The sequence below is a fragment of the Plecotus auritus genome, assembly GCF_963455305.1.
Source record: "Plecotus auritus genome assembly, chromosome: 4".
Lineage (NCBI taxonomy): Eukaryota > Metazoa > Chordata > Mammalia > Chiroptera > Vespertilionidae > Plecotus > Plecotus auritus.
In genome coordinates, this window is record NC_137775.1 from 91,662,600 (window position 1) to 91,688,035 (window position 25,436).

Sequence of the window (25,436 nt, forward strand, 5' to 3'; positions counted from 1 at the left end):
ATTTACAGAGAGCTTTTAATAACAAGACAAGATGCTTATGTTAGAAACAGGACACAAAATTATGTATACAACGTGATCTCAACCACAGTGTCCTAAAAGTTTAACAAAAGAAGGGCGGGGGGGGGGGGGAGAGGAAATATTCCCAAAGTGACAGGATTATGAGTGGTTTCCCTTCTTATTTTGTAAATGTTAACTAAAATTTTTATAGTGAGCGTGCTTTATCGGTGGAGAAGAATGAATATGATTTAAAAACGAGAGGAAGGGAGCGAGCACGGAGTGGGTGCCGGTGAGGGTGGCCCCTCCTTGTGCCCACACACCCTCGGGCTGACTGCCACAGAAATGCTGTTGGAACCGTCACTATGAGGCAGCCCCTCCCTCTCACCTCCCCTCAGTGAGGAAGGCCTCCCTGCGTGGTGAGCGCGGCCTGTTTCTACACCCAGGAATTTTCCTCATTTCTAAGTGATGGAAACCTCACCTAGAATCTCTTTCCACTGGGGTGGGCCCAGCTTCTCCGGATGACTCATCGAGGTTATCAGCAGGGTGAGGAGGAGGGGTGTGCGTGGGGTTAACTGCATGTCAGAGTCCTTGGTCATCTGGGCCATTTCCCCGTCTGTCCGTGGACTTACTTGACTTCGGGGAGAAATGAAGTCGCTGTGACCTGCAGTGCCGGCTGCGTTGACCAGCAGTGAGGAGGCCTAACTTCCAGGTGCCTTCACTCCCAGTGGAGCAGAGAACAACCCATTCTGTAGTTTTTAACCAAATTCGAGATCTACTAAGTGCCCCGTATTTTCTGGGCCCTCTTAGTTGCCTCTTCCAGGTATTGTGTCGCTGGGTTTGGGGGTCCTCCCCCCATGTCACACCTTCCCGAGTCCCTTTTCTTCAACCCATGGCTGTTTCGCTTGGTAATTTCATCCTTGAGTCCTGGGTGTCTACACGCTGGCCTCGAACTGTGCTGTCCGCGCCTGGAGATTCTCCGGCCCTTTGCCCTTTCACTGCAACAGAGTGGCTCCTCTCCCCACCACCCAGGGCCCTGCCTCGACTCTTCAGCTACATCGACGGCTTGAAAACAGCCACGGTGCCATGGTGGGCTTGCGCGTGGCCTCCCCACATTCAGCCTCCTTTCTCTCTGTTCCAGAAGCTCCCTCTTAGCTCCAGCTTAGGCTGGAGTGAGTGTCTGCATCCCCACCCTGACTCCTGTGTCCTCAGAGCTGATCCTCGCATCCTTCTCCTTCCTCTCCGCACACGCACCCTGGACCGGATGGGATGGGTGTGAGGATGTGAGGCACAAGCATTCGTTAGTCTCAGTTTGTGCTTCTGTGTGCACACAGGCTTCCTGTGACTTGTAAGGCCCTACACCAGGGCTTCTCCTCCTCGGCACCATTGACGTTTCGAGGCAGATAATCCTGTGTCCTGGGCATTCTGACAGGTTTAGCAGCATCCCTGTCCTCCACCCACCAGATGCCAAAGCACTTCCCCAGTTGTGATGACCACATATGCCTCCAGGCAAAATCCTTGCAGGTGAGAACCACTGCCCTCAAAGGGAAACTCCACGCCCCCCCGCCTCTGTCCCACCCACCCCCACTCCCACCCCCCACCCCCGTGCACCTGCCATGTGCTCGCTCATCCCTGCTCAGGGCTGAGCTCCTGCTGCCCCTGTTGCTTTGAATGTTCTCTTCTCGGGTCTTGTCTAGGTCTCAGCTCAACCGACACCTCCTTACCAAGGCCTTTCCCAAGCGCCCCCTGTGAACAACCTGTTTGCACCATCGTGTTTGTGTTTCTCCGTTTTATTCATTTTTAAATCATCTGTAGACGCTCTGTGGCCACATTTCCTACTGCTTCCTCCTCCTTCTCCCTGTTCAGCCACACCAGCCTTCCCCTAATTCCTCGTCACGTCAGGCGTGCACTCACCTCGGGGCCGTGCTTGCTGTTCCCTCTGCCTGGGATGCCCTTCCCCCACACCTACCCATGGTTCCCTCCCCTTCAGGTCGTTTTTCAGAAGATGTCACCTTCTCATAGAGGCCTTCTTGGACCACTACCCGTTTCATTCTTTAATTCTGTCCATGGTACCTAACAGACTATGAGTTTTAGTTATTTCCTTTATTTCTGTTTCCCCATATTAAAATGAAAGCTCCCGAGGGCAGGGAGTTTTGTCTTCCTTGTTGACCATAGTGTGCCCATCACATAGAACAATGCCTAGCACATAACAGATACCTTTTGGATGTGTGAGCTTGATTTTGCAAGGCTTATTAGTGTCTGTGCCCTAACATAACTGTGGACATTTAAAAAGCAGGGTGAGCCCAGCCGGTGTGGCTCAGTGGTTGGGTGTTGACCTATGAACCAGGAGGTCACAGTTCGATTCCTAGTCAGTATACGTGCCTGGGTTGCGGGCTCGATCCCCAGTAGTGGGAGAGCAGGAGGCAGCCCATTGATGATTCTCTCTCATCATTGATGTTTCTCTCTTTCCCTCTCCCTTCCTTTCTCTGAAATCAATAAACTCATTAAAATTTTTTTATTAAAAAAGAAAGAAAACCGGGGTGAGGTTGGCTTCTTGTTGTGAAGCCAGACACTGAATGTTCTTGTGAAAAGGGGTGTTTATAAAGCACAAAGTGATGAATTTGCTAGTAGTTCTTTCACTGGCATAAGGCAGAGCTCTAACTTTGGCTGTGCCTTACATTTACCATGCCTTGGTTGAGGTTTTTACTTCCTAATGTGTACGTGCGCCTGTCTAAAAGTAGTTTTTAGTTCTTAATTGTAAGCCACAAGAGGTCGGGACCACCACTCTCCTGGGTTCCTATGAAGGGCCGTTGAGTAGGCACTAAATAAAAGCGTGATGGCCACGCCTCTGCCTATCCCCTTCGATTTCTCCCCTCTCCCTGCTCCCATCTTGTTCCTTTGCTTGTCGTCTTACTGGGCTCTCTTCCTTGTCTCAAAAATCCCCATCCTCATCTCCGTGACCCCTAAAGACACACCTTCCAGAAGGCTGAGTGGAAGTGACACACACCCCCAACCCCCTCAGAGCCCAGGAAGCCCTGAAGATGACCAGTGAGCTCCCAAGGCCACACCTGCTGCCTATCCGAACATTTTTACATCCATGGTCTTCCAAGGAAGCCCCCGACCTGTGCCATCAGGGAACTGGCCAACCCTGCTGGCGTCCCCCAGAGATTCTCCCTCGCATGGTCATGGCCCCAGAAATCCCACCCATGGGGCTTGGTGGAGGCTCTTGGGGCTTCAAGGGAACCCCTATTTCATGGAAGACATCAGAGAAGGCACAAGCGAACCCTCTGGCAGGGGCTACCCAGAGGCTCAGATTTGAAGGTGACAGGTGAAGAGGGGTGGGTGGGAGAGTCAGGAGGTCGCACAGAAGACCCTCTCTCCAGCTTATGCAATCACTCCGGGGAGCGAGGGAGCGGGAGGGAGGGGGAGAGTCAGCCAGTGTGTTTCTGGCAGCCTGTCATGTGAAGAAACTGATGGGAACGACACTTTCCTCCTCTGCTTCCTGCCCTGCTTTTCAGTTCTTTGTATCTTGAATAATGTGAGCACAGGAGCCTCACACTTGGAGTTATTTTTACAAGGTCTCCTCTCTGCTCCAGATGACTCAGAGCTGGAGCCTTCTCCGGATGATCCTTGGGAAGCTCTGGAGAGATGCTGTGCCCTAGGAGTTGGGGGTCAGGAGTGGCTGCCCTGGCCTCTGACCCATCCAGGCTTCTCTTTCTCTTGGAGCATGTCGCCTGGAGGGAGGAAGTGGGGGCTGGAAGGAGGCCTTGCTGAAGGCAAAAGCTTCTCCAGATTCCCTCTGCCCGGCCAGCCCTGCCTTTTTCTCACCATCCTTTGCCACTCCAGCAGAAAGGACCAGGCCTGCTTGCCAGCCTGGAGAGGAGCAACGGACCCCGTCCCCAGGGTGGAGGCCACAGGCTGCTGGTAGGAGTGGGGGCTGACTCTTCCTCTCTGCTTCTTCCAAGCACCATGGCCGGCACTAATCCCGGTAAATGAGTGTTGAATGGATGAATTAGTGAGGGGTCAGCTGGGCTGCCTGGCAGGAGGACAGCACAGACCATGTGCCTGTGACGAGGTGCACCCTGCACCTGCTGCAGGAGACGCGAGTGCCCAGCTTCGCACCTGGACTGGGAGTGTCATCCCTGCCAGCACAGGCACTGTCTGATCAGACCTCATAAGCACCCTGGGAGACGCGGCCCGTTTCCATCTTACAGAGCAGCGGGAGATCGATGGCGTGCCCAGTGCTGTGCGGTTGGGAGGAGGCACAGCTAGTTCATTGTGCTCTGAATCTGCTGACTCTGTGGCCGTTTCCCCGACGTGGCTCTGTTGTCCTGAAACCTCAGAGACCGCAGTAGAGTCGTTCTTGCTTTTGGAAAAGACTCCCACGCCTTCCTCCACTAACAGCTGCAGTGCCGTCTAAGAGGACCTGTCCTTTCCTTCTGGTCTGCCTGCAGCGGGAGAGCTGGGCCTCACCCAGCCACTGCCCAGGGGCCCTGAGAAGTATGGGAAGGCCCCTCAGACGCCTCTCCTCTGGTGACTTTGGAGAAAGGGGGATGATTGGCTCCACCTTCCTTTCCCTCTGTCTTCTCCCAGATCTCACTGTCCCCAGCTTAAAACCCAGCATGACCATTGCAACCCAGAATGCATTTCTCCACAGAAGTAGCTTCAACTTGATGCATGGTCTACCCATGATATATCTGAGATAGACTATGATAGCACCAGCCAAGTAGAGAGCTAGTTTTAATATTAATGGTTTCGTTAATCAATTCATTTGTAATAAGTCATTACCATCTCTTGTCTAAAAGACTGCAGCAGCCTCGTCACTGGTCTGGCCTTTCTACTCTTGTCCTCCTATAGTTTATTTTCCACATAAAAAGTCAACGAAGCCCATCTCTCCTCTGCTCAGAGCTGCCCGTGGCGTCCTGTCCCCGCCGCCTGGCCCCTGCCTGCCTCATTGACCTCAGTGTCAGCCCTCTCCCCTCCACCATCTCCTTTCACCAAAGGACCCAGCCCCTGCTGGTCCCTCTGCCTGGAATCCTCTCACCACCTTGAATTACCTGGTTCAAGCTCAGTTCATTCAAGTCTCTTCCTAGATGTCACCTCTTCAGGTGACCTTCCCTGGTTGCTCTTCAGATAGGTGACCTCAGACACCTGTCCCCCATCATCCTATCCCCTTACCCTGGTTTATTTTCCTTCGTAACACTTATCACACCCACCGTTCCGCTGCTGGTGTACTTGTTTACTTGTGTACTGTCGTTCGCCTTCACCAAGGCAGGGACCTGGTTTCGTTTATTTACTGCCGCTTCCAACACGAAAGAGTACCTGACGCATCGTAGGTGCTCAGTAAGTACTTTTAAATAAATAGATGCGTGAACAAATGAATGAATGCTATCTACTCATAACCAACAGGCAGGCTGGTTTCCTGTGGAACTTACCATACACTCCACACAGCAGTGCCGACAATGGATGTCTGCCTTTCCCAGCCCATGGATCTGAGGTGTAGGGACTTCATTTCTGTGATGAGTTTGTAGATTATTTTATTTTATTTCTGTATTCTTGGCAAAAATAGACACCTGTTCGCTTAGGAGTTCTGAATTGGTCAGAGGAGAGGGGCAGGGCATGTTGGTGTCCTGAGTCCCCTGCCTCTGTTTTACTAAGAGTGGCTGTTTCCTTGACCACTCCGAGCAGGATTCTCACCTTCACACTCTGACATTTTGGGCCAGATGAGTCTTTGCGGTGGGGCTGTCCTGTGAGTGACAGGGTGTTTAGCAGAGCCCTGGCCACACCCATTAGATGTCAATAGAGTCCCCCAGCTGTGACAGCCAACAAGTTTCTCTCCATTGCCGGGTGTGCCTTGAGAGGCAGAGTCACCCCAGATTGAGAACTGCTCCTGTTCTGGCATGTGCTGGATGCCCCACACCACAGAGCATCGTCCCTCTCCCGACGACAGTGATGCCAAGATACCCGCCGGGAATGGCACTGGCCGGTGGAACTCTGACGTTAGGGAAATGTTCTCTAATGCACTGTCCGATGTGGGAGCCACATGTGGCTAGTACAGCTAAAGATTTGAGTTTTAAAGTTTATTTCATTTTAACTAATTTTAATAGTTACTTGTGGCTAGTGGCTGCCTGCTTATACTGTAGTGCGCACACGGATATCTGGGGATGGCACAGACAGAGTTAGCAAACCTGTGTGGACCGGCAGTCTGCATTTCTAGTAAATTCCCAGGGGATACTGAGGACCACACTCTGAGTAGGATGATGTAAGTCTCTAACAAAGAGCATTTGCACCTAGAAACACAACAGTGACAGTTCTGCCACCCAGAAGCCTTGTTAAAGAACGCAGTGGCGTGAGTGTAGGGTGATGGGGAAATGTGGTCTGTGGAATTAGACAGATGTTGGCTCAAATCCATTTTAATCAGCTGTGTGCCATGGGCAGCCTCCTTACCCTCTCTGAGCCTCCGTCTCTTCATTTCTGAAACAAAACCGTGATCATTCCTGCCCTGCAGTGTGATTCTGAGATACGATGTTTGCAAGCACCAAGCCCAGTGTCTGGCACATGCTTGGCACTCAGGAAATAGCAGCAGTTCACCTACATACAGTAAAGGCATCATTTACACAAATCAGCCCTGACCTGCAGGCCACACCGGGGATCCCCCACATCAGAATCACCCACATATTCTTTTAAAAAGTAGGTCCTTGGGCACAGCCTACTGAGTCAGAGTGGGGCTCAAGAAGCTTTTTTTAAAAAAATTGAGGTAAATTTCATATAACATAAAATGAACCATTGACCATTTAAAGTGCCTAAGTCTGTGGCATTTAGTGAATTCAGGGTGTGGGACCATCACCTCCGCCTATTGCCCACGCATTTTCATCAAAGAACATCTTGTAACGATTAAGCAGCCACTCCCCATCCTCCCTCCTAGCCCCTGGCAACACTGACCTGTCTCTATGGACTTACCTGTTCGGGGTGTTTCAGATGAAAAGAATCAGAGCGTAGGTGACCTTTAGTACCTGACTTTCTTCACTTAGCATAATGTTTTCGAGGGTCATCTGTGTTGTAGCATGTGCCAGCACGTCACTCCTTTGCGTGGTTGAATAATATCCCATGGCATGAACATGCCAGATTTGTTTATCTTTTGGTCAGTTGGTGGACAATTGGGTCATTTCCACTTTTGTGGCCATTATGAATAAAGCTGCTTTGAACATTCATGAACACGTTTTTGGTTTGGAGTACCTGTTTTCAGTGATTTTTGGCTGTGTACTTAGGAGTAGAATTATTGGGTCATGTGGTCATTCTATGTTTAAGCTTTTGAGGACCTGCCACACTGTTTTCCAACGTGGCTGCACTATTTTCTTTTTAAATCTTCATCCAAGGATATGTTTTTATTGGTTTTAGAGAGAGAGGGAAGGAGAGAGAGAGAAACATCGATGTGAGAGAGAAACATGGATGGATTGCCTTTGTAAGCACCCTGACCGGGAGTCAAACCCACAACTTTTGTTCGGGACAATGCTCCAACCAGCTGAGCAACACAGCCGGGGCACTGCACTGTCTTCCACTCCTACCAGCAATGCGTAAGGATTCCAACTTCTCCAATATGTATTTTTTGCTTTTTCATTATTTTGGCCAGTCTAGTAGGTTCAAAGGGAAGCTTCACTTCTCCGGTGGTCCCCATGGACATGACTAAAGTCACTGCTTGAAGGAGCGCTCACCCTACCATTACTTCAGTGACAGTCTGCCTCGCACAGGGTGGCGGGACCCCATGAGCAGTCCGGGGTGCGGCTTGTGACACCATCAGGAATGGGAGCTGTCCCTTTGCTACTGAAGAGGTTGGATTTTTTTCACACATCTTACTAAGTCCATTCGGGCTGCTGTTGTGAAATAACACTGACTGGGTGGCTTAGAAGCAACAGAAATTTGAAATTTGTTGCTCACCATTCTGGAGGCTGAAAAGTCCAAGATCAAGGTGCCAGCATGGTTGTGTTCTGGTGAGGCTGTCTTCCTGGTTTGGAGCCAGCACACCTGGCTACCCTCACATGGAGGGAGGGGCTCGGGAGCTCTCTGGAGCAGGGGTCCTCAAACTTTTTAAACAGGGGGCCAGTTCACTGTCCCTCACACCGTTGGAGGGCCGGACTATAGTTTAAAAAAAAAAAAAACTATGAACAAATTCCTATGCGCACTGTGGGCCCGGGACGAGTTGGCTGCTAAGCAGGACAGGCAGTGGCACCCGGCGGGCCGGATAAATGTCCTCGGCGGGCCGCATGTGGCCCGCAGGCCGTAGTTTGAGGACGCCTGCTCTGGAGTCTCTTTTATAAGAGCATTAATTTCACTCATGAGGGTCCACCCTTGTGATCTGAGCACCTCCAGTGGGCCCACCTCCTAACACCATCACTTCTGGGGGGCTAGGATTTCAACAAATGAATCGAGGGGTGGGGACACAGGTCATCAGACCCAAGCACTTCCTCCCTCCCCATTAGGAAGAGTCACTGAGTGGGTGGGGACAGTTTGCTCTCTGCTTGCCCTGGAAGGCCAGATCAGCTGAGATGACCTACCCCATGCATGACCCCTCTGCCCCCATGAGTGACCTCCCCCACCCAGTGCCCCATGGGCGAGTTTTTGCGAAGCACCTACCTATGGCCGAGGGCTGGCTTGGAGGGTCTTTTCCCAGCACGAACTGGCTTTGATCTCTTCTGTTTTAATGAAATTTAAGGTGAAGTTTTGCATTCTACTGCATGGTATAGCTGGGGCTGATTTAATTTTTTATAAATAAGGGATTTCACCCTCAAATATGTAAGTGTTAATCCTGTGGCCTTGAGGAGAAAGGTGATAAACCAGGGTCAGTGGACAGAGGAGTGTTGGGGGAGGGGCTGTGGGAGGAGCACTTAATGAAAGGAATAGTATGTCTGCTAACAATGAGCAGTTTGTTTCCCTCTTCAGGAATTTCCTCACATTTAATCTCTGGGGTGGAAGAGAACATTTATATTGTACATTGTATCCACACAAGCAAAGGGAGCGGGGTCCTACTGTAACTCTGGGCTGATTGCTCTAGGACAGGAGCCCAGTAGCACCCAGGCCTCCTGAGTCAGCTGTTCTCGGCCTTGGCCACGTGTTACAACCACCTGGCAAGCTTTAACGCTTAGTTAATAGGTTTATGGTGGAACCCAGGCATCTGTGTTTTTTAGATCTCCCAGGTGATGCTGGTATGCAATCAGGATTGAGAACTGCTGTGCTTTTGATGGTCTGGCTGTGCTATGCTTAAACCTCAGAGGGCAGTGGGGGAGGCTGGTAAGAGATCAACCAAAGGACTTGTATGCACACATATGAGCATAACCAATGGACACAGACAGTAGTGGGGTGGGGGGCGCGCGGGAGCAGCCAGGGAAAGAGTGGTCAATGGGGGAAAAGGAGACATGTAATACTTTCAACAATAAAGAATTACTAGTAAAAATAAAAGATTCTGTGGAAAGTCATTTGGAATTCATACAAGGCTACAACAAATGTTGTCTATGCTCCTTTGTTTGAAAGCTTTTAAACAACTGTCCATATAAATATAGGCTTTTGATCCAAAAGTTTTAAATTTCAGTGCCTGTGTAAAATAATTTGAAAATTTAGAGAGAGAGAGAGAGAGAGAGAGAGAGAGCTGCTGTGCTAGCGCATGGGACATAACGGTGAAAAAAAATCAGACATTGCCCATGTCATAGTAGGGCTTACAGTCCTGGACACCTTGTTTAGCACATAATTAATTAATTGCAACTGTGATAAGTGCTTAAATTTCTGGAGGGCCAAAGAAATCTCACTGATGCTATCGCCTGAAAGCTGACATTAATGCGGGGGGAGCTAGGAAAAGAGCATCCTAGTCAAAGGGACCAGCATGTGCAAAGGCCCTGGGGTAGGAAAGAGCTTAGTGTGTATGAAGACCTAGAAGACCAGCTGGTTGGAGCTCTTGAGCAAGGGGCTGAGGCCAGAAGAGGTTACACAGTGGATGGTGGCCTGCCATCCGTTGTCAGCCTACAAGGAGCCCATCTGATATGCTCACAAAGTGTGAGCTGCTCTGAGACTGACGTGAAGGGCCCGGCTTCTGTGTTGTGGAGTACTCCGCTGCAAAAAGGCCTGATTAAGTGGTCTGCTTCTATCTCTGAGTGGGCTGGGCAGGAAGCCCCTCTTCCAAAGAATTGGAGAGGAGATGGGAGTTTTCCCCACATCTATAAAGCTTTCGGGCTGCTGGGGGTTTTATTTCAGGTCCCCATCGTGCCTACATAGGAGGACTCATGGGACAAAATGGTTGGCCCCCCAGGGACTGCAGTCTCAGATTTCTCATTGCATTGTTCCCTCTCCCCACTGTTTCTCGGTGTTCCTAGATTAAATCTACAGATGTAGCTCCTCCTCCAGCTCCCTGTCCTCCACCTCCTCCTGGTTTTCCTTCTCTTCTCCCTCCTCCTTTTCCTGCTTTTAAAAATCTGTGCCAACTTCTAATGCACTGTGGGTGGCATGGGGAATGCTTCACACTTCATTTGGTCCTGCTTCCCATTTTAGAAGCTCCACAGTTTACATCTTACATGCCCTCCCTCTCCTGCCTCTCCCCTCCCCTCAGCCTGGTGACCTGTGACCATTAAAACTGCCCTGTGGCTGAGGAGCACCCTTCCTCTGGTTTGGGCCTCTCAGTACCCATGTAGAGTGTTCCTTTCTTTATATTGATTGTTCCCCTCCCCAAGACTCTTAAATCTTCATTTCCCCCTAAACTCTGACAAACGGCATGGTGTGGAAGGCAGCATTGGTTGCCCCCAGTGTGCAGAAGGGAAACTTGAGGCCCGGACTCCCTGGTGGCTTACTGGCTGTGGGTCCTTCCAGGGCTGTGTCCTCACTGGTCCTGTGGGAAAGAAATAAGATTTCCATCCTGTAAGCCTTTCAGGCTTCCTGGTCCAGCCCCACCGCTTGGGTTTGTAGTCTTGGATAAGGCAGCGGGCCTCAGTTTCCTCACCTGCTGATTGTCTTAACTCTGTGCCATCAGGTCTGAGAACTGCTCTGCTAGCCCATGGACACAGTGGTGAGAAAAAGCAGACATTGCTTCGGCCGGGTTGCTCAGTGGGTTAGAGTGTCGCCCTATACGCCAAAAAGTTTCCAGGTTTGATTCCTGGTCAGGGCACATACCTAGGTTTTGGGTTCGATCCCCACTCAGGTCATATACGACAAGCAACTGATCAGTGTTTCTCACATCAATGTTTCTCTCTCTCTCTCTCTCTCTCTCTCTCTCTCTCTCTCTCTCTCTCGTCAATAAAAATATATCCTTAGGTGGTATTTTTTTTTTTTTGATCAGACATTGCTGACACCCTAGTAGGGCTTGTAACTGTCTATGAAGTCATACACGCCTGGCCTGTATGAGGCTTTCAGGATGGTGCAGCCATTACATTTCCTCTGTCATCTGGGACTCGGCTGTTTGTCCAAGGGAACCCCAGTCATTCCTGGTGGAGCCAGAACTAGAACTCTGCTGGCTGCCAGCCTGGCTCCTGGGGGACCTACCCATAAGTCCCCAGGGGTGGCATCTGGATTCCTCAGGGGAGATTGAACCTGGGAACACTGAGGTGTGACTCGGTGAGGGACAGCACTGCTGCAGAGTTGGGGACCCTTGAGGGCACACACCAAGAAATGATGAGTCTTCAGGCCCCTTGGTCAGTCAGTGATGGCTGTCCCCTGTGCCCTTGCAAAGCTGTCCTGCAGCCCCTGTACTGGGTGGAAAATCATTTCATGGATTTCTGTTGATACTCCAATCCAGGGAGAGGCATGGCTGTCCCCACCGACTGGTGTGAGGTGACAGTAATGCGGCCCCATGTACAAAGCCTCCTGGGAGCCAGGCAGTGTGCTCAATGTAGGACCTACATGCTTGCTGCGGGCCGGGGACCACTGCAGGGAGGGCACTGCTAACCCTGTCTTACAGAAGAATGGCCAGTGAGGGGTGGGTCAGATTTGAACCCAGGTTTAATGTTCTGTGCATTAAATTGTATGACCTGTCGAGTCACAGCCATCCTGAGGCTTCTCCAGCAATGAGCTTAATAATAGGATGCTCGCCCACATCCCCAAACGCACACTCACTGTCAGCTTTAGGTCAGCACTGACCAGACAGTTTTACCACGGGCCCAGTTGGGTTTAGCCAAGTTACTGCTGTTGAAGAGAACATAGATGAGTCCCAACACTTGTATAAAGTGGATGCCAGCCTAGGATAAGGGAGGATTGAACAGATATGCACCTTATTTTCCTGGTATCGTCTTAAGCACTTTCTAAAGAACCTGCACGTCGTTAATGCTTGCCCTGAAGACAGCAGTGACGGAAACGTGGTCCAAGCTCAGGAACCTACTTGGTCCTATTAGAACCTTCTTTCCTGGCTGGAACGGGCCATGCTTCTCGTCACAGGACCTTTGCCCAGGTTCTCTGCTGCCCTCCCTATTTTGTTTCGCTAATTTATCCTTGGGGCTCAGATTAAAGACTGATTCCTTAGGAAAGACCACTGGCCCTTTTCCGTGCTTGATTTATCATATGCTTTTATAGCAGTAGCCCCCTTTTTTAGGGCATATCACTATTGTAGTTAGAGTCCTTTTTAACCTGTAAATGTTGGTTTCCCCCACTAGACTATAAGCTCCATGAAGGCAGTGGCTGCATTGGTCTTGACTGTTGTACGCCCAGCGCCTTGTCCTTGCCTGGTACATACTAGCCTCTCAGTCAACATGGGATGGACGAATGGTTGTTTGGATAGGTGGATTGAGCTAGTTACCTTCCTTTCCTTTTCCTGAACCCCAGCCAAAAGACTCTTCTTAGCAGGGGTGGGGGGCCGTAATGACCTGTTTCTATGTCTCTCTTGGGCATCTCGAGAACCCTGAGGGCTCGCCCAGCACCTGACATACAGCAGATGGCCAATACAAGGTGACAAAGCTGAACGCTTGCCCTTGAGACTAGTTGCTGTTGTGAGGGACCTCAGAGAGCTACTTTCCCATGTTGAGGGTAAGGACAGCACAGTTAGTTATTCACGGAAGCGCAGGGAACTGCATTCCTGCTTCCCACCATGCCATGGTCTGCTATTCAGGTTGCCAATTACTATATTGACTTATTTGTACATAAATAGTTATTTCCATAACCTTCTCTTGGCCAACATTCAGAGATAATGATATATAATCTTTGTAACATCACAGACATGGCTTCAAAAGCATTCTGTTGCTATTGGAATGCTTATAATGTGCTTATCGCTCGAATTTCATGAGCAACAAACTCCCAAATTGCAGATGATTTAGCATTTGAAGCCGGGAGAGAGAGTGTATGTGTGTTTGCATTTTTTTAAAAAGACTTTGAAAAGAATTTTTCTTCGGTAGAGTTATTTCCTTATAAAGTTTAAAATAAGAACTGCTTAAAAGCTGAGAGCTTAGAGGAGTGAGTACTTTCTCTTAAACATTCAAATGGGTGAAAATGACTTGTAATCTCTTCCTTAAGTATTAAGGCAATAGGCACTCACAGGCTTTTTTTGGAGCTGGCTATTACAGACAAAGGATTTCTCAATTTGAAAAATAATAATTTTTATAGCATTAAATAGGAGGAACGAACACCAGCAGCTGCCCTGACATTTTGGAAATGATTACTTTCAGGCTGGGCTTGTCACAGAGGGTTGGAAGTCCCGGATGGAGCAGGACAGGGCTGCAGGCACCGCTCTGACCAGGGTCCGTGAGCTTCCTGCTCTTGTTCCCTGAACCCACTGCCTCTGTCCATCACCCCAAGCGCGCACTTTCCCAAAGTCCCTGCCGTGGCTCTCCTTCCTGGAGAGAGACTCGCTGAACTCTCTGAAAGCACGTCCAAAGGGCAAATTTGACATTTTTCTTTCCAGCTACCCTCTTTGAACCAAGATCAACCAGACATCTCGGGAAAAGTGGCACTCTGTAAACTCTTATTATAATGATGCTACTCAACTGTGGTTCGTGGGATGGCGCTGGCCTGCAAACGTCACTGGTCCGTAATAAAGTACAGATATTGGGAGTAAGCACTTTGAAACTTTCATACTGATGTGACAGAGTCATTAGTTGAATCAAACAATTAAAAAGTAAGCTGTGCTTGCCTTCCTTTTTCCGCCATCTTGGACCCTGTGGAGGCCTGCTGGGAACAGGACTTCTATAAGGACAAATATGTCTGGAAGGCTGTGGTCCAAGGCCATTTTTGCTGGCTATAAGCGGGGTCTCCAGAACCAGAGGGAGCACACAGCTTTTCTTAAAATTGAAGGTGTTTATGCTCGAGATGAAACAGAATTCTATCTAGGCAAGAGATGTGCTTATGTGTACAAAGCAAAGGACAACACAATGACTCCTGGTGGCGAACCAAGCAAAACCAGAGTAATCTGGGGAAAGGTAATTCGTGCTCATGGAAACAGTGGAATGGTTCGTGCTAAATTCCAAAGCAACCTTCCTGCTAAGGCCATTGGACACAGGATCCGGGTAATGCTGTACCCCTCAAGGATTTAAACTTACTGAAAATAAATAAAATAGATTTGTTTTCCAAAAAAAAAAGTAGGCTTGTACTGTGAATATTTTTCATTTTATTTTTCTAGTGGTTCATTTTCACTATCCTATATAATAAAAGACTAATATGCAAATTGTCCCCTCAAGACTGGGAGTTCAACCAGGGGGCGGGGCTGGCCAGCCAATGGTCCTCGGCCCCTCTCCCCATGCACAGATTTGTGCACCGGGCCTCTAGAGTTTTATAGAAGTATTCCTTTGTGATGGGTTGGAAATTAAAGACAACTGGTCCTTCATCACAAATACAGTAGTTTGAGAAGCCCTGTGCTGTCGACTTGTAAGCTGCCTCTGCCCTCCTCCCCTGTGGGACAGGTGGGCTGTTGAATGAATTTGGGGAAGTCACAGCACTTGCCACATTATATTGCAATGAAAACTAGTCTTGCTGGGCGGTTTCTTGAGAGTAGGGACTGTGTGTGGTTCATCTTCATAGCCTCATCCCTTAGAGCCCTGCCTGGCACACGGAGGGCATGGGAAACTGTCCAGCATAGGCCTGTCTGTCCCCAGTGACCCGAGAGTGGCGAGGCCATCCTCGGGAAGTCCCAGGGCTTCTGGATAGTGTCCTCTGGGGCTGGTGATGGAAAGCTGGGAGCAGCGATGAAGAAGTGACCTCTCCTCCTCTTTTTCCCACAGAACCAGGTCTCCTCTTCCCACCTGCCCAGCAGCATGAGAGCAGCATGACCGGCCAGCCGCAGGAGAAGCCCCCAGAGCCAGGCCCCCAACTCAACCATTTGCTGCGGAGGTCAAGGTGAGCTTGCGTCCCTTCTTCTGGAAGGTGTAGGAATGTTCGTCGTAACGTATTCTATATGCTTTTGTAATCTTTCCCCATGTGTGGAAAAATGGAGTTTCCAGGGACTTGTGGGTGTAGTGCCCAGCCGGTGTTGCTCAGTGGTTAAGCATCGACCTATGAACCAGGAGGTCATGGTTCGATTTCCAGTCAGGGCACATGCCAGGGTTGTGGGCTCAATCCCCAGTAGGGGGCATGCAGAAGACAGCTGACCAACTGTCTCATCATTGGTGTTTCTAGTTCTCTCCCTCTCCCTTCCTTTCCGAAACCAATAAAAATATATTTAAAAAACAAAACAAGAGAAAGGAAGTGGGTGTCAGCCTAATTCGACAGAACGTGCTCATTTTGGTTAATGGAGAGGCCGATGGTGGAGCAGGCAGGACCCTGAATTGAGTTTCCAGGGACTGAAGCTCTCATTATTCCTCCCCTACTTCCTGAACTGGGGTCTTGGCAGGTCTTTTAGGGACTGGGGATCCAGGGAATTTGGGGTGAAGGAATCTCTGGAATAGGATGGCATTGGAAGGACAGTCAGTCTGTGGTCTGGGCTTCCTAGAACGTTCTGGACAGAAACTCCTGTCCCAGCCAATGTTGAACAGTGAATTGTTAGAAAATTCTTGCTAATATTGGGACGATTTCTTGTTTCTTTTCTTTTTTTAATGATAAGGCAAAGTTTATTTAGAAAGTTACAGAGGTAGAAGAAGGGCCCTTGGAGCTTAGGAGAAAGAGGGAGAGTGATACAGGCCTTGAGCGATGAAAGAGAGAGAGCACGCCGAGAATTTCCCTCTGTAAGTTCTCCGTCTGTGCTCTGCCATGTGGAACCACAAAGACCGGCTTTCGGAGACTCTTCCACAAGACTCTCCCTTCCGGTGTGAAGATGGCTGTTCTGGCTCTGCTTTCCTTTTTTGTATAAATTCTCCTGACGCCACTCACCTCCGTCCTCTTGTTCCCTCCGTGTGGGGAAGGATTTCATTACCTGCAGTTGCTCACTTAACCCAGGCTGTTCTCCAGAGAACCCTTTATTCACTTGTCATGGGTACAGCTGGTCCTCGAATAACGTCATTTCCTTTAATACCTTTTCAATATAACCTTGATGAGATGCTGTAGTAACTTAACTCTTGTTTATATTAATTCGCCTCTGGTAAAATCGGTTTCGTTTTACTTCTTTTCGCTTAAAGTCAAAGAACCTGTCAATGGGGTTAAGTGAGGACTTACTGTATGCATTAAGAGCTTCCTCTGTGACCATCACTGTGCTAGACTCTAGATCAGGGGTGGGCAAACTTTTTGACTCGAGGGCCACAATGGGTTCTTAAACTGGACCGGAGGGCCGGAACAAAAGCATGGATGGAGTGTTTGTGTGAACTAATATAAATTCAAAGTAAAGGAGCGGAGGGGAGAGCAAGAGAACCTGATAGAACAGCCGGATCCAGCCCGCGGGCCGTAGTTTGCCCAAGGCTGCTCTAGATGCATCAATGAACAAGACAGAATCTCTGTCTTTTTTAAGACAAAATAGGTTTGGATCCTTCGAGAGAGTTTGAAGTAAGCATTAAACCACTTCTGTGTGTTCCTTTTTTATATTTTGTCTCTTTCCAATTTTTTTCCTTGAATGTTTCATGAATGAAAAGCATGCGTATTCTGTAATTATTGAATATATTTTTCTATATATGAGCATCTAAGTTAGTTCACTGTACTGTTCAACTCGTCTATGATGTGTTCCTTTCTGATTTTGTCTGATTAATCTATCAATTATTAAGAGCAATGTGTTAAAAATCTTCCACTGGATTTGTCAATTTCTCCTCACAGTGCTGAAAATTGTGCTTTATGTATTTTAAGGCAATTTGTTGCACAGATGTTTAGACTCAGCATATATCTTATTGATGAATTGGTATTCATTTCTACCATCTTTACATACTTTCCATTTTTTCTGCTTTTTCTTTTTGCTTGAGGTATTTTCACCTCCTATTCTATTTTTTCCCCCCAGAATCATATACTCATTTATTTTCCATTTAAAAAAATACAATAAGCATTCATCTGTCTGGACATCATATTTAAGTGTGTTTTGCATTTTCCAAAATTAGAGTGAATTTTTTTTAAAGATTCTATCATTTAAAAACAATTTCAATGTTGACATTATTGCAGGTGTCCCCCTTACTCCCCCTCTCTTTGCCCTCCACCCACCCTCACCTTATGTTCTTATTTGTAACTTATATGCTGTGTATCTATTCTTTCAGTGGTTACCCATCTATTTTAACAGGCATACATGACAAAGTCTAAAATTAATCGGTGTCTTTACCTTCCTCCCAGACAATACAAGAACCATAAATGGGTTTACTTCTAACCACTGCCTCTCCCAGTGTGTACAGAGTTATTACCCTGTGTTTTTATTCTATCCTGTTTTCACCTGCAAGTTCGACACCATTGTTTCATACAGTGTTTGTATAGATCCGCCCACACACTTAACAATACCTTTGTCACCATTCTTTCATAAATCCGAGATCATGTTCCTTCCTCCTAATGTAAATCTATTAGCATCATCCTTTAGTGAGACACTATTGGTAGTAAAGTCTCAAGTTTTTTTCCTTTTGGTTTGGCTTGGTTCTGTTTTTTGTTTTTGTTGGCTTGAAATACCTTATTTTGCTCTCAGTTTTGAAAGGTAGCTTTACTGGATATATTCTCTTAAGTCATTGGAGTTGTTAGTCCACTGCCCTGGCTCTGAATACTGCTGTAGAGAAACTGGCTGTCCGCCTGATTGCTGTTCCTTTGTACCTGACCTGGCATTTCTCTCCGGTTATGTTCAAGAGACTGTTATTTTCTTTGGTGTTCTGGAGCTTCACTGTGGTGTAACGAGGAGTAAACTTATCTGTCTTTATTCTGCTTGGGATTCCTGGAGCTGAAGATGGGTATCTTTCAACAATTCTGGAAAAATTCTCACCCTTCATTTCTTTGAATATCACGTCTTTCCCATTCTTTCTAATATCTCCTTCTGGAACTCCAGTTAGACTTATGGTAGACCTTCTCATTCTATTCCCTATGCCTCTTATCCTTTATTTCATATTTTAAATCTCTTTCCTTCTGCGAACTCTGAATAATTTCTTCGGATCTGTCTTCCATTTGACTAATTTATTCTGTGTCTCAAATGCTATCTAATTCATCCATTGAATTTTTTCCTTTCAGCTCCTTTTTTATTATTTCTAGAAGTTCTGGTTCATTATTTTTCAGATCTGCTTGGTGATTTTCTGGCCTCCTATTTCTTGTTCATATTGCACATTTCTTTCTCTATTTCTCTAACATATTGAAGTAGCTGTTGGAAAATTGTAGGATTCCATGTCCGGTAATTCCAGAGTCTGCCATCTCTACAAGCCTGATTGTACTGTCTGTTGTATCTATGTCCTCGCTGTCTTCTGTTGCTTCTGTGAGCTGCTCGTTTTCATTGCAACTTTATCTTTGAGAATTCTTTGAGGTCCGGGTTGACATTGACTTTCCCAGAGAGGATTTGCATTAACTTCTGCTAGTCATCTGGGGGCACTACCAACCAAAAAGCACTTTGATTTTTTACCTGAGGCTTTTCTGGCTACAGAAGTGGCCTGAATTCAAACTGCAAACCTGTGCGAAGTCCAGCTTTCGGTACACAATTTCAGTAAAGATCTCCCGCAGCCCAACGCCAGCTTGCCTTGCAGCGCCCTCTGTGTTGTGCTTTGTCTCTCGTTCACGGCGGGTGGAGCATCTCCCCTGGGAAACTTAGAATGTCCAGGAACCTCAGGACAAAAGCCAACTCTGCTTCAGGATGGCCTCCCAAGGCTCCTGCTTTCAGTTTGTTTTTGGTCTTTGAAGAATCCTTCCATTTGTACCAGCTCAGCAATGTGTGTACAATTTGTATATTTTAAATTTTATCCAGCATTTTATTTGCTTCAATTGGGAAGGTCAAGTAGGGTACCTGGCTGAAAAGTGTATCTTTTTTTCCCCCCAGCGTGGCCCTGGGGGGCAGAAATGACTATTCCTTGTTCACAGAAGAGCAAACCCAGGCGCGGAGAGGACCTGGAACGGGCTGCAGTCACAGGTTCAGCAGGTGCAGCCTGGGAAGGAGTGTGTCCCTTCCCCCGAAGAATTACTGATCACTTTTTGGGGGATTCGCTTTATGCTCACAAAGGATATGAGTTCCTACCAGAATGCTTAAATAGTTGGACAGCTTTGTAAAATTTGTTTATGAATCTATTGTTTATCTTCCTTGAGAGAGGAAATGGCTTCTGCATATTTTGTGGCTTATTTCTCTGGCGGTCACCAGCACTTTCCTGCTTCATTCCCGCTCTGCACGCCCTCCTGGACCCACAGCCAGTCCCATGTGCACCTCCCCCTGGACCTCAGCTTCTTCCTGTCCTCATGCTACTCTCCCCTTCTTCTTCTCCCCAGTCCCCATGTCTCCAGTCCTTCCTGCTATTGGATTTTCTGTCTCATGGTCCGAGGGGCGGCCTCAGGACACGGAGATGAGACTTTGGGGGCTTGGGGGCAGAGAGAAAAGCTGAGTTTGAACCTAGCTCTGCCACTCACTAGCTTAGTCTCTCTGAGCTTCAGTTCCTTCATCTGTAACATGGGGACAAGGACCAAATGAATCGATGTACATAGAGCTCATACCATGAGCTTGGAGCATGGACAGCACTCAGTCCACGGTGTAACGTTGCTGTGACTGAGGACAGATGCCTGCAGGCCCTGCGCTTGTTCAGCTGTGCTTTCCCACTGACAGAGCTGGTTGATGAGATGTGATGAAGCCCTTGGTCAGTGTGGGATTCCCAGCCTCACTATTCTGTTCTGCAAGCTGTTTTTAAAAATAATACAAGGGAAAACAGAACACACTGGCCTGGCCGAGTTGGCACGGGTTCTAAAAATGGGGCGCCCAGCACCTCGGCCTCCCTTCAAGCCCCTCTGTCACGGAGCCATGAGGGGCCGGCGCCTCATTCACCGGGGCGTTGCCCTGTGGAGCCCCTGGGTCAAAGGACAGCACAGCCACTCTGCTGGACACCTATCTAGCGGGGGGAGGGGGGATCTTTCCTGTCCATTTTACTTCATTCTGATGTGCACTTCACTTCACACACTCCCTTCTAGCAAGTGGCTTTATGCTGCTCAGGTTTGCATCACTTCCTGATCTGATATCTATCAAGCAACAACTTTTCTCAGTGCTGCTATTTGTAGCTCTCTAGCTGTGTACAGTGGGTAAGCGGTATAGAAAGCGCATAGGGTGGCCGTGACCCTAAAACTGCTCTAAAAAATAAACTCCATTAATTTAAAAAAGACTTTCTGACCAAAAAGTACACAAATGATAAACCATCTTCATAAGGTTAGGTGTCAGGTATTCAGAGTGGGTGTCCAAAGGGAGAGCACCATACCCTTGAATGGTCAGGGACGTGGGGGAGGGAGATTAGAACTAGCCCGACGGGGCAGGTAGGATGAGGCAGCTGAAGAGGAACCTGGTACCTTCTGGGTGGAGAAGTGTGAACCGAGTCATAGAGACGGGCCTCCTCCTGAGCCGGTGAGACGCGCTGGGGTCGTCCAGCCCCACAGAGGACCTCTGTGCCCCGTGGGACAGCCACCTCCATGAGCAGATCAGAAGCCCGGAGAAGTCCTGTAGCTAATGTCCGGCTGTGTTTCCCCAGGTTTCCCCAGTGCTTTTGACCACATGGGCCATGAACATGGTGGCCTTGAATGGATTTGCATTTGGCTTCTAACAAATGCTTCCGTTCATTCCAGACCACCAGCTCACTTTTGTAAAACAGGGGTTGGCAACTTTCTTTAAGGAACATTCAGGCTGTGACACCAAAAAGTATCTGGAGGCAACCACTCATCTTCCTTTTCCAAGGGTTGCTCAGGTATCCTGAAGGGGGAGGGTTTCTGGGAGCCTGAGCGCTGATGGTGCTAGCCTTAGGGGGTTGGGGGGCGGGTGCTGCTTTCCGCTCATGGCTCCCAAGATAATGTCCGGGATGTTCTGGACCCAGCTGGGGGGCCCCGCCCATCCCCCCTGCAAACCTCAGTCGGTGAACAGCCTCTCTCCCTACGATGCCTCCTGCTTCCTGTTCTGCCTCCACGCTCATTACTCAGAGCTGTGAGCCAAGATTGATTACTTACTCCATCTAACTGGCCTTGCCCATGCAGAGCTCAACTGATAATCGTTGATGCCCCCACATTGTTGGCCAAGTCCTGCACATCGAAACAAGGGATTGTCCTAAACTCAGATGTGAACTTTTCCAGAACCAGGAAGTCGGGACACTTGATGTCGGGGCTCTCTGAAGAGTTTGGGGAGCTGGGGTTATTGTGGGTATTGAGACAGGGGGCTCCCGGGCAAAGGACTCTTGCTTGCATGGCCACGTAAAAGCCAATGGAATCGGTTATAATCTAGTGTTTACGTGCTGCTTGGAGACTGACCATTAGCTCCTTCTTGCGTTGGGTGGTCTTCCTTTGAAAAAATATTTTTTAAACTTTTATTACATTAATCGTGTATATTTTCTAAGTACATAAAAATATTAAAACACTCTAGCTGGAGCTTAAGGTGCTCTGATAAGCTCTTCCACTCACTCTGTTCGATGGCAGAGCTGGGACTGAAATCCAGGTGTCCTGACTCCTAGGGATCTCCACCACGAGGCTGGGATTCCTAGGGGTCAGAGGTCAGGGGTCAGGAGTCAGTGGTGGGAAACCGTCCTGTCCCAGCTCCCGGCTCAGGATTGTGGGGTGTCCCTGAGACAGGCAGGGTCTGGGAAGGTTCCTTTAGCTGAGCCTTCACAGGTCAGAGCCAGAGGGACCTCCTTGGGGGTCCATCGGGTCCGAGCCCCTCGTTCTGCGGAAGCTGAGTCTGAGGTGTAGGGAGGGGAAGTCATTTGCCCAACAAGGTCACAGGGCCGGTCTCCTTTTCTGCTTGGTCCGGGTTATCTCTACTTTGGGTTTGCATTTCCTGAATACACTGCAACTGTGTGGGGGCGGGGTGGAGGGCAGGGGAAGTGGGCTTGAAAGAACCCCATCTGAGAATGTTTAAATTTCCTGTGAGTGTCCCATGAAGAGGAGATGACCTGTGTGCATACAGTGAAGGGACGGGGAGGTTGGTTTAGGTCCAGGGGACCAAGAAAGGAGGGAAAAGGAGGACAAAACGAGAGCTACTCAGATGTGACAGTTTCGTCGACAGAAGGGAAATAAATAGGATTTGCTTCTTTGCCCTTCTGGGATGCCTTGTTGCTTGTATTTCTGGAGAACACTCAAGCCACGTAGAGGCTCTGGTCTCATTGGAGTGGCAGTGGTTTTGTGGTTTCTGGGGGTTCTCTGGCCTCCGGCTCTCGTCTCCGTCCGTTTTCTTCTCACCAGCTCATGTGATCCTTTGAGAACTCTTCCTCCCTCGGAGCTTCCATAGCTTAGCCCCAAACAGCACTACAACCAGTGGGTATGGGAGTGTCCCCCACTGCTAAGGGTTAGGGTGGCCTCATTTTTTCTTCTCCAGCGTCTGTGAGGCTGACATGAGCTCTGAGGGGGTTAGGAGCTTCCACCAAGAAGGCTCTCGTTTGCCCATCAGGTCAGGTAGCAGATGTGGGCCACCACGCCCCACTCTCCCCCCCCCCCCCCCACAGCCTGCTTCCCTGGACAGCCTTGCCTGATGAGTGTCCCAAGTTCCTTAAAGGGGGCCGTTTGTGTGTGTGTTTTTTTCAGCAGGCAGAGAGGCAGATGTGGACAGAGTCTGCCAATTTCCTGGAATCTGAGAGCTGGGGGCCCCCTCGAAACAGGAAAGGAAGTAGACTGTCTCCTTATCTGGTGTCATGGAGGGAATGAAATGACTCTTGCCAGGGAACCGGGGCGCCCCCCTTTAAACTTTTTTCTTTAATGATAACCACAGAGATTCGTAAGCTTTAGATGGCCACTGAATGATGACTTCTCCTTTCCTCTCCTGGGGTCTTGAACTGCTTGAGAGCTGGGCCCCAGAGAGCAGAACAGCGTCTTCTTACCAGTCATCACGTTGGACAACGTGGCCCGACCTGGGCCACACTCACAGTTCCTCGTGGGCACCCCCTAAATTGCACGGGCCCCTGGAGAACCACGGGCCTCTCTCGCAGAGGCTGACCTGCCCCAGAAACCTCCTCCAACAATGGGCAAGCCATGCGGCACCCCCACTCCTGGTGTCTCTCTGCCTGGTGAACCATGCACGAACTGCACTGTTGTCTTCCCCTGATGCCTCGGGGTCTCCGTCATGGAGACAGTCAGTGTCCCCTGATGCAGCAGGGCTTTCAGGGGGTGGGGCAGGAGGTTGCTGGTCCTGCCCCAACGGGCCCAGACTACTGAGGTCTTCCTCTCTTCTTTCCTGTGTCCACTTCTATCATTTCCTGCCCCCAAGCACCGTTCTGCTCATTGAAATAAAGCGAGGGCTGAAGATTGCCCAGGAAACAAATAACCAAATTGATTCAATCACAACTGAGTCATTGAGCCGGATCCACACTGTTCCCAAGTCAAACCCAACCACAGGAGCCCCACCCGCGTGGTGAGCCTCTGAGTCCTCGCTGAGTGCCACGCTGGTCCCATGCAGTCTCTGGTTTAATCTTCTCCAAAAACATGGGCCAGTAGATAGTGTTATTCCCCTGTTACAGATGTCAAAACTGAGGCTCAGAAAAAAAGATTGGATCGGCCTGCCGGATCTCCTTTGCTAGCGGAAGATTAAGATTTGAACTCTGATCTTCTGACTCCAGAACCGGTGATCTCGGTACTTTTGTGAGGACGGTGCCTGCCACGTAACCCCGTGGTTTATCTCCAGTGAAAGTTCCCAACGAGTAAAAAAAAAAAAAAACCGTGTTCCAGATAGCTGGAGCTCAGCCCTTGATGCCTAGAACGTTTTTTGGAATAAAATACATCAGTTTCTTTTCCATAATTCCAAGTTCATGGCTATATGCTAGAGCAAGCATGTCAAGCTCGAAGGCTAACACAGGCCAAATAAACAAGGTTAAGTTTATGGGGGCCACAAAAAAACAAAAGCTCCAATTTCCATAGAAACGTAGGTTTACTTCGGTAGAGACATGCTGAATACAAAGGGCTGAAATAAACGAGTAATTGTTAACATAAAATAATAGAACATTTTAATAAAAATTAATATTTTTTCTTGAACATTAACTTACCAGACACTGAATAACTGCACAAATTAATGAGCATAATGCAAATAAACCTATTTTTCTTGTTCTCCGAAAGGGAAATATTTCCTGTTGCACACACCAAACAAGTCAGTACAAGACTAATGACATGGCAATCGGCTGCTAAAATATTCGCTGCTAGTATTAGTGGAGAGAAATGGTGCACCTGTGCGTAAGGCGAGTAAGGGAAATGAATGCAACACGATTATAGTAATCAGTCATTAGCGAACGTTGTAGTTCATTATTAATAACTGGTGGCCCAGTGCACAGATTCATGCACATTGAAAGGAAATTAATTAGAAGAAAGATTTGTGCGGTAAATGTTTATTTTTAAATTGCCAGTCTGCGTCCTATGTACCGGCCAGTCACTGGTCAGACGGACAGTGGGTCACTTAGCTTTCTATATATGTAAGATTATGTATAACAGGATATTGTAAAAATTGTCACGAAATTTTTATTGTAACGTTTCTTACATACCATTATAGTGGCTGGACCGCAAAAATATTTGTTGTGGGCCGCATGGGGCCCGTGGGCCACGAGTTTGACATGCTTGTGCTAGAGGGTCAGCCACAGGAGATCATCAGCCCTTTAGAGCGGAAGTGGGGAGTCAGCTTCCATTGGGAGTTGAGGGGGTCTTCCTCTCTGGTGTCCTTAGCACCCAGTGGGTGCCCTGTGTATGCTGACCCCTGAAGGCAGGGCTGATGCTGCACTTCTCAGAAGAAGTCCCAGTCTGATGGCGGAGGCGGATGAAACTGGCGGGAGCAGGGTGCTGGGTGGTGTAATGCAGACCTACAGGCTGAGCCCTGGCCCTTTCTCACTGGCTCTGTAGGCATTTTCCTCGTGTGTCTGCCTTCAGGTGCCGCCTGCTGTCGGGGGACTCAGACCTCTCTGAGCCTTGGGGTCCTCGGTCCAGCTGCCTCAGGGACAGCTCCTGTCGTAGGACTCGTGACCCCCAACCATAAAATTATTTTCGTTGCT

At 48.7% G+C, this 25,436-nt stretch overlaps 2 protein-coding genes across 2 annotated transcripts in view; both read left to right on the top strand.

The window, feature by feature from the left end:
- Positions 1 to 25,436, top strand: part of TRERF1 (transcriptional regulating factor 1) — a 206,005-nt gene that overhangs the window by 126,513 nt on the left and 54,056 nt on the right. Inside the window, exon 3 of the mRNA XM_080664593.1 lies at positions 15,168 to 15,282. The gene's annotated coding sequence lies outside the window, so the exon portion shown is untranslated. The remainder of the gene's footprint in view (positions 1 to 15,167; positions 15,283 to 25,436) is intronic.
- Positions 14,151 to 14,483, top strand: LOC308245876 (large ribosomal subunit protein eL33-like; the record flags this gene model as incomplete). Its single annotated transcript, XM_080663802.1, has 1 exon — positions 14,151 to 14,483. One exon carries the CDS (start codon positions 14,151 to 14,153, stop codon positions 14,481 to 14,483), a length of 333 nt encoding a protein of 110 aa, XP_080519928.1.